Consider the following 9,532-nt stretch of genomic DNA (forward strand, 5'->3'; position numbering starts at 1 on the left):
CTACCCTATGCTTGCCAGAGCAGAGGTAGGGAGAAAGGGAGAATCAATCTGATGTCAGGTTTGTTATTTGACACAGAAAGTGAGGCTTCTACACTGTCAGACACTGAGACTTATTCTGAGGCAGGAGACAATTCTTGCTGCCTATGAGAATGGTGGAAATGGAGACCAGGAGATTGGCTGACCCCTTAGAGGAAATAAACTTGTAGAATGACAGGCTAGAAGTGGAAAAGGAGACTGATTGGATTCTTCTGCAAAAAAGTTGACATGACCTCAATTGGTCAGATGGCCTCCAATGCTTTAATAATCAAGGCTGTAGTTTTTTTTTCAGTTTTGGCAAAGTGCAAGTTGCATTGTGATTGGTGGAAGGCTTGTCACTATGAAGTTCATCGCTGGAACTCATTAAACCTGTTACATTACTGTCATTCCCATTTGGAGAGAACCATGACCAATTTCTGCCCCATTTTGTCCTAACATTGGGGGCAGGCCAAGAGCAGGGCAAGGGCAGAGGCCAGGGGCAGGGTCAGAGGGCAGGGGACAGGGGGACAGGGTCAGAAGGCAGGGTGAGGGGCAGGGGCCAGGGTTAGGGGCCAGGGTTGGGGGCAGGGAGTAGGGGGCAAGGTAAAAAAAGTGTAGGGGCCAGGTTCAGGGGACAGGGTCAGACGGCAGGGCTGGGGGCAGGATAAGGGCAGGGGCTGGGGAGGGCAGGGCCAGGTTCAGAGGGCAGGATTGGGGGCAAGGGGAATGGTAAGGGCGAGGTTGGGATATTGTGAGCAGGCAGGAAGGTGTGAAGTGAGCAAACATGAAGAGAGCAGCTTAAGGAATCTGCTGGGTTTCCTGAGAGCCTCACAATGCAGATCTGAGCTGGCAGACAGAGTAGTTCATCAGACAGATACCCAAATGGGGGTGAGGCACTGTCCCTGGACAAGGAGTTTGAGGTGGAGGGAGGTGTTGGGGAATGGGTGGCTTGGGAATGTTGCTACTGCCAGTACACTGTGCCCTGAAATTCTGTTTGTTACTGAGTGACATGGCGGTTCTGACAGACAGCAGTGAGACAACTTGGTCAGGGAGCCCCTCAGTCCTCTGTGCTGATATTTCTCAACATATAGCTTGTTTACTGCCTTTATTGAAATAAGCAGAATGTTGCTGAGATAAATCATCCCCATTAATGAGCAACTTGCTGCTTGGTAAATGATACAAGATGCAGTGAGTTGCTCCAAACACTGGACACTTATCGTCTGACATCGTCTGACTTTGTCACAAATCCTGTCAAAGCCATTAGACCATGAGAAATATTAACAAGAGTAGGCCATTCAGCCCCTCAAACCTACTCTGCCATTCAACATTCCTCACAGACACTTTCCTGCACTTTCCCTGTAAACCCTGATTCCACATCACTCAAACATGCCGGCCTAGGTGACTATGCAGTTTTCTTCAATTTCTCTAAAGGAGAAAAACACAGTTATCTCTTTGAAAGAATTTAAATTGATAAAATGACTCCAATATCGAGACAACATTGATATGGACCCTCTGTTTCTTCACCCAGAGAGTGGTGGCTGTGTGGAATGCTCTGCCCCAGAGGGCAGTGGAGGCCCAGTCTCTGGATTCATTTAAGAAAGAGTTGGATAGACCTCTCAAGGATAGTGGAATCAAGGGTTATGGAGATAAGGCAGGAACAGGATACTGATTAAGGATGATCAGCCATGATCATATTGAATGGTGGTGCAGGCTCGAAGGGCTGAATGGCCTACTCCTGTATCTATTGTCTATTGTCTATCTGATGAAGTATGACAGTATTTCTGCACAAATTTTACCTTCAATTTGATGACGAAGTAAACTCTGTGGATCTCTTTGTAACTGACACTGACCGTGTCCACTGGAGCTTGGTGGCCCGGAAACAACTCCCAGACATTTATACCTGTTAATCTCTAAAGATAGAGTCATATGGTTATACAACACGGTAACAGACCCTTCAGTCCAACTCGACCAAGTTTCCCAAACTAATCTAATCCCACTTTCCTGTGTTTGACCCATATCCCTCTAAAACTTTCCTATCCATGTAGCTATCCAAATGACTTTTAAATATTGTAATTGTAACTGGATCTACAACTTCCTTTGGCATTCCACATATGAACCACTCTGTGTGTGAAAGCGTTGCCCCTCAGGGCACTTCTAAATCTTTTTCCTTTCACCTTAAAAATGCTCTTTAGTTTTGAACTTGCCTACTCTGGGGAAAGGACTGTGGCTATTCACCTGACCTATGCCCCTCATGATTTGACAAACCTCTCTCAGGTCACCCCACAGCCTCCTCCACTCCAGGAAAAAAATGTCTTCGCCTATCCTGCCTAAATGTTGGGGGATATCCAAAATAATTCAGCACGTTAGGTCTTTATTAATTAGAAGGGAGAAAGTGGGGACTGCAGATGCTCAGTGATTTCAACCTGACTGCGAAGCCTCTTCCAAGGATGCCTGCCAAGAAGTTCTCATTCCTGATGAAAGGCTTATGCCCAAAACGTCAATTCTTCTGCTTCTCAGATACTGCCTGATCTGCTGTGTTTTTCCAGCACCATATTCTCGACTTTATTAATTAGAGTTCAGAACAATGAGAGATGACCTTAGTGAAACATACAAGGTCCTGAGAGGGCTTGATGGGGTAGCTATGTTCTGCCAGAGGGTGGTGAATCTGTGGATCTCACTGCTACAAGAGGCTGTGGAGGACAAGTTACTGAGAGTATTTAAAACCAAGATAGATTGCTTCTTGATTAGTAAGGGTTACGGGGAAGGCAGGACAATGGGGTTGAGAAACATGACAGCCATGATCGAATGCACGGCAGACACCATGGGCTGAATGGCTAATTCAGTCCTATATTTATGGTGTTATGCTCTTTAAGAGAGTATGGGGACAGAGCTGAGAATGGTGGCCATCACCAAAGTGAAGGTGCTAGAAAAACTGAATGGCCTGAAAGTGGTTAAATAACGTGGACCAGATGGACTACACCCCACCTCTGGGGAAATAGCTGAAGAGACTTTGGAGTGTTAGTGGTGATCTTTCAGGAATCGCTAGAATCAGGAAGGGTCCCAGAGGACTGGAAAATCACCAACGTAATACTCCGCTTATAAAGGGAGTTAGGCAAAAGATGAAAAATTACAGACCAATTCGCCTCACCTTGGTCCTGGGTAAGATCCTGGAATCCATTATGAAGGATGAGATTTCTGAATACTTGCAAGTGCATGGTAAAATAGGGCAAAGTCAGCACATGGTTTCATCAAGGGGAGGTCATGCCTGACAAATCTGTTAGAATTCTTTGAGAAAGTAACAAGCAGATTAGACCAAGGAGAGTCAATGGATGTTATCTACCTGGACTTTAAGAAGTCCCTTGACTCCTGAGTAAGATTGGGGCCCATTGTGTCAGAAGTAAGGTGCAAGCATGGATAGACACCTGGCTGTCTGGCAAAGAGCAGAGAGTGGGGATAAAAGGGTTCTTCTCAGGATGGCAGCCGGTGACAAGTGGTGTCTGCAAGGCTCAGTGATGGGATCACAACTTTTCACTTTACACAATAACAATCAAGATGAAGGAACTGAGGGCATTCTGGCTATGTTTGCAGATGATACAGAGATAGGTAGAGGGAACAGGTTGCATTGAGGAAGCAGGAAGGCTACTGAAGGATTTGGACAGGTTAGGAGAGTGGGCAAAGAAGTGGCAGATGGAGTACAATGTGGGAAAGTGTGAGATCATGTACTTTGGTAGGAAGAATAGAGGCATGGATTATTTTCTAACTGGGGAGAAAATTCGGAAGGCTGAAGTGCAAAGAGACTTGGGAGTTCTAGTCCAGGAATCTCTCAAGGTAAACTCACAGGTTGAGTCAGTAGATAGGAAGGCAGATACAAGGATGGCATTTATTTTGAGAGGACTTGAATATATCTTGAATATTATGATGTGGAAACAGCATTTGTAAGGAGCAACAGGAATAAAGACTACTGGGCTAATGGTAAGATTCTTGATTTGGAGATGCCGGTGTTGGACTGGGATGTACAAAGTTAAAAATCACACAACGCCAGGTTATAGTCCAACAGGTTTAATTGGAAACTATCATGTTATTCAAACAGATGAAAGACTCAACAGACAATCAATTTTTCAATGTATAATTTCAGTTACATCACACTGTAAATTTTTGCTATAAATTCTGTGTGTTAGGATTGAGCCCTCCACAACCACCTGATGAAGGAGCGACGCTCCGAAAGCTAGTGTGCTTCTAATTAAACCTATTGGACTATAACCTGGTGTTGTGTGATTTTTAACTTGGTAAGATTCTTGGTAGTGTAGATGAGCCAAGCGTAGCAGCACATTTTCAGCTCTGATCTCCAGCATCTGCAGTCCTCACTTTCTCCTCCTAGATGAGCCGAGTGATCTTGGTGACCATGAACATTGATCTCTGAAAGTTGCCACCCAGGTTGATAGGGCTGTTGAGAAGGCATATAATGTGTTAGCTTTTATTGGTAGACAGATTGAGTTCCAGAGCCACGAGGTCATGCTGCAGCTGTACAAAACTCTGGTGTGGCTGCACTTGGAGTATTGTGTATAGTTCTGGTCACCGCATGACTGAAAAGATGTGACAGCTTTGGAAAGGGTTCAGAGGAGATTTACTAGGATGTTGCCTGGTATGGAGGGAAGGTCTTCTGAGGAAAGGCTGAGGGGCTTGAGGCTGTTTTCATTAGAGAGAAGTAGGTGGAGAGGTGACTTAATAGTGACATATAAGATAATCAGAGGGTTAGATAGGGTGGACAGTGAGAGCCTTTTTCCAAGAATGGTGATGGCGAGCACAAGGGGACATAGCTTTAAATTGAGGGGTGGTAGATATAGGACAGATGTCAGAGGTAGTTTCTTTACTCAGAGAGTAGTAGAGTCATGGAACACCCTGTCTGCAACAGTAGTAGACTCGCCAACTTTAAGGGCATTTAAATAATCATCAGATAAACATATGGATGAAAATGGAATAGTGTAGGTTGGATGGGCTTGAGGCTGGTTTCACAGATCGGCACAGCATTGAGGGCTGAAAGGCCTGTACTGTGTTGTAATGTTCTATGTTCTATGTTCTATAAAACCAGGGATGTAATTCTGAACCTCTCTAAGGCTCTGGTCAGACCACATTTGGAGTATTGTGTGGAGTTTTGGGCCCCATATCTCAGGAAGGATGTAATGGCCCTGGAGGGTGTTCAGAGGAGATTCACGAGAATGGTCCCAGCAATTAAAAGCTTAACCTATGAGGTTTGCTTGAGGACTCAGGGTCTAGACTCAATGGAGTTTAGAAGGATGAGGGAGATCTAATTGAAACATACAGAAGGGCCTGGACAGAGCAGATGTTGGGAAGATGTTTCGTTGGTCGGAGAGGCTAGGATCCAAGGACACAGCCTCAGAGTAAAGGGAAGACCTTTTAGAATGGAGATAAGAATAAACAGAGTGGTGAATCTATGGAATTTAATGCCACAGAGGGCTGTGGAGGCCAGGTCATTGAGTATATTGAAGACTGAGATAGATAGGTTCTTGAGTGTTAAGGGGATCAAGGGTTGGGGGGGGGAATGGGGTTGAAAAACGTATCAGCTATGATTGAATGGCAGAGCAGATTCAATGGGCTGAATGGCCCAATTTCTGCTCCTATATCTATGGTCTTATAATCTTATGTTTCTCGTAGAGTGACAGAATAAGGGAATACCCATTTAGACATAGGAACAGGAGTAGACCAATCAGTCCATCAAGCCTGTCCCACCATTCAATGAAATTAGGCTGATCCGTGGCCTAACTCCACAGACTTGCCTTTGGCCCATACCCCTTTATACCTTAGCCTAACAAGAATGTATCTATCTCAGATTTAAAATTAACAACCAATCCAGCACCAACTGCTATTTGTGGACAAGAGTTCAAACATTGACCACCCTCTGGGTGTAGAAATGTTTCTGATGGTTTCACATGAACAGTATGGCCCAAATTTTCAGACCATATTGAAAATTTCTCCCAGAGGGTAGTGAATGTCTGGAATTCTCTGTCCCAGAGAGTTGTGGAGGCTAGATCAATTAAAATATTTAAAGAGGAGGGAGATAGATTGTTAAGTATCAGGTCATGAGGGACTGGCCTGAAACAGGAGTTGAAGCTTGGGACAAATTAGCCATGATCTTGTTGAACGGTGGGGCAGGCTTGAGGGCCGAATGCCCAGCCCTGCTCCTATTTCTTAGCTTCTAACCCCTTTGAGAAAATTTTATAAAATACCTAAGGCCACAAGATAAATTTCTTTACCATAAACATAGTTTTAACTACTTACAAAAATTAGTTTCAAGACTTCCTGTTTACTTACATTAAATTAAATGTCACACACACGTAAAAATAATTAGAAGGCCTTTAAAGGTTTAAAATTATTTGAAAGACAGCTTAAGGACTAAATTTCTGGTTTCAAGTTTCCAACATCAACAATTCTTTGTTTTATTTGAAATTTGGACCATTCCTTCCAGGTTCTCTCTTCCAAGCCATGGTGTACATGGTCATTGCTGGCTGGATAGTGACAATCTATCACACTAACATGTTTTATGCTTTATTCTCTCGTTCTCTCAATTTGCCACACTTTCTTTCCACTTCACTTTTGTTCAAATTCTGTTTGTCCTCTGGCTGTATCCTCCATGGTGCTGCCCTATCTCCCTCTCCTCTCCCACCCCATCCCTGCAGGATTATCCACTGCTTGGTTTCAGTGATATTCCAAATGACCATTCTTCGGGACCTGGAGAAGTTAGCAGGTTGGCTACGCATTTCAATCATTTACATCCTAAGTGGAATGATGGGAAACTTGGCAAGTGCGATCTTCCTGCCATACAGAGCTGAGGTACAACTGGGGATGATAAGGATAAGGGTCAGAGGTTGGGATCAATAGAGGCACTGTGACAAGTTAGGTCCACCTCTCCCTCAAAGACAATAAAGGTGGAGCACCACTGTCTAATACAGGCCATGGTTCACTGACAATCAGGCTTTTCCTGGATACGACACACTCGCTTCAAACAGTACCAAAATGATCAGGAAGAAATGATGATCTGACAGACTTAATTAAAGGCAATATTATAATGCAGACCCTCTGACAATGCATCATTATGCTAGTATTGACCCTGTGACAGTGTGGCACTCCCTCAGCACTGACCCTTCAACAGTGTGGCACTCCCTCAGCACTGACCCTCTGACAGTGCGGCGCTCCCTCAGCACTGACCCTCCGACTGTGCGGCGCTCCCTCAGCACTGACCCTCTGACTGTGCGGCACTCCCTCAGCACTGACCCTTCGACAGTGCGGCACTCTCTCAGCACTGACCCTTCGACAGTGCGGCACTCCCTCAGCACTGACCCTCTGAAAGTGCGGCACTCCCTCAGCACCGACCCTTCGACAGTGCGGCACTCCCTCAGCACTGACCCTCTGACAGTGCGGCACTCCCTCAGCGCTGACCCTCTGACAGTGCGGCACTCCCTCAGCACTGATCCTTCGACCGTGCGGCACTCCCTCAGCACTGACCCTTCGACTGTGCGGCATTCCCTCAGCACTGACCTTTCGACAGTGCAGCACTCTCTCAGTATCTCTCACTATACTGTGTGGCCCTCAATGTGTTTTGAATACTTCTTAGTTTATCTCAGATTATTTGGAAAAAATAGCTATCTGGAAAGTTTGAATATTAGGGTGGGAATTCTTGGCCCCTTTAGGGTTCCTTGTATCCTGGCCCCTTATTCTGATAAATAAATGTACTTCCTGAAGTTTTTGCTGGATTATTGCAGTGACAGCTTACATTTACATAGAGTTTTTAACTTGGTAAAAATGTCCCTGGGTGCTTCACAGGACTGCAATCAGATAATATCTCACAGAACCATGGGATTTTTAAAAATATTAATTTGTCAGATGTGGATGCCATCGGCTAGGCCACTATTTATTGCCCATCCCTAATTGCCCAGAGGGCAGTTAAGTGTCAATCACATTGCTGTGGGTCTGGTGCCCCATGTAGGCCACACCAGGTAAGGATGGCAGCTTCCTTCCCCACAGACATTAGTGAACCAGATGGATTTTTCCTGACAATCAACAATGATTTGATAGTCATCATTAGGCTCTTAACTCTATTGAATTCAAATTCTTGGATTAGTATGCAGATAGTTCTCAGGATATTTACCTGGGTCTCTTGATTAATAGTCTATTGATGAAACCTGCAGGCTGTCACTTCCTCCCTAACCAAGAATGGTAACCCAAGAGCTTCTCAAAAAGGGAAGATTTAAGCAAAGTCTTAAAAGAGGGAGAGAAGAGGTGGGAAAATGTAGGGAGGGGATTGCAGAACTCATGGCACAGACTGTAGGAGGCATCATGAGTGAGTGATTAAAACTGGGAATGTACGAGAAGTTTGAATGCAAGGTATGCATTGTAACAATGGTCCTCTCTTTTGCCCACTCTAGGTTGGACCTGCAGGATCTCAATTTGGTCTGTTGGCTTGTCTCTTTGTAGAATTATTTCAGAGTTGGCCAATCCTGGAGAAACCATGGAAAGCCTTGCTGAAGTTGATCGGAATTGTTCTTTTTCTTTTTACCTCTGGCTTGTTGCCTTGGATTGACAATATTGCCCATATCTTTGGATTCATTAGTGGTCTCCTGCTATCTTTTGCCTTCTTGCCATACATTACATTTGGCCAAAGTGATAAATACAGGAAGATAATAATGATCATTGTCTCACTTCTGGTCTTCGTTGGACTTGCAGCGTCTCTGGTGATCTGGTTCTATGTTTATCCCATTAACTGTCACTGGTGTGAGTACCTCACCTGCATACCATTCACCAGCAACTTTTGTGAAAAGTATGACCTTGATCAAACCATAAGTGAACAATAATTTGGACCATCTGGTTTTTGGATAAACGAACCATGTACTTACTGAAAATGGCAGCTGGGTAATGGTAACACAGTTAGTTTACACAAATTGTGCAGCCCATTGTTAGTAAGAGTGAGAAGCTGAATGATGCTGTAAAATTGGGTGACTGGAAGATGAAATGAACTGCTTACTGTGTGACAGTTTTAAATACTGAGAATATGAAAATATCATCCAATTACTGCCTCAACCAATTGCTCTGCTCCACAACTATTCAACACAATAGCACTGATCTAAGAGTAGTTTACTGGTTTGCACATATTGACTGTCTTCTCTTCACAAGAGAGGAAGAAACTAATGTAAATTGTGAAACATCTGCATTTGCCTGTATTTTCCATATCTAGACAATATACTCTTTTTGATGAGTCAAAATTTGACTAAAGATTGGTTGGTGTTGTTGTAGAGGCTGGTCCTGTTTAATACACTCATTAGCAATCTTGTTGAGAGTTCTGTGGATGTTGAGTTTTTTTGCTGTTAGCTTTATGTTTCTTGTGAGCTTACACTTATTGTTGTTTTTGTTGAGATTCCAGTTGATGTTATTACTGGACCAGTCGGATCTCAGAATGAAGTCTGGCTTGATAGATCATTTTTCTAAATTTAACTTGGTGGTCATT

The 9,532-nt window shown here is 44.1% G+C and overlaps 1 protein-coding gene across 4 annotated transcripts in view; it reads left to right on the top strand.

Moving 5' to 3' along the window:
- LOC140464189 (inactive rhomboid protein 2-like) overlaps positions 1–9,323 on the top strand; it is a 135,141-nt gene extending 125,818 nt beyond the window's left edge. For all 4 annotated transcript variants that reach the window (XM_072559036.1, XM_072559034.1, XM_072559035.1 and 1 more), the window contains exons 17-18: positions 6,711–6,864; positions 8,457–9,323. In XM_072559036.1, the coding sequence (XP_072415137.1) occupies positions 6,711–6,864; positions 8,457–8,882 (580 nt within the window). In that variant the 3' untranslated portion in view covers positions 8,883–9,323. The remainder of the gene's footprint in view (positions 1–6,710; positions 6,865–8,456) is intronic.
- The last annotated feature ends 209 nt before the right edge of the window (positions 9,324–9,532 follow it).

Source organism: Chiloscyllium punctatum, chromosome 39 (assembly GCF_047496795.1).
Source record: "Chiloscyllium punctatum isolate Juve2018m chromosome 39, sChiPun1.3, whole genome shotgun sequence".
NCBI classification, from domain to species: domain Eukaryota; kingdom Metazoa; phylum Chordata; class Chondrichthyes; order Orectolobiformes; family Hemiscylliidae; genus Chiloscyllium; species Chiloscyllium punctatum.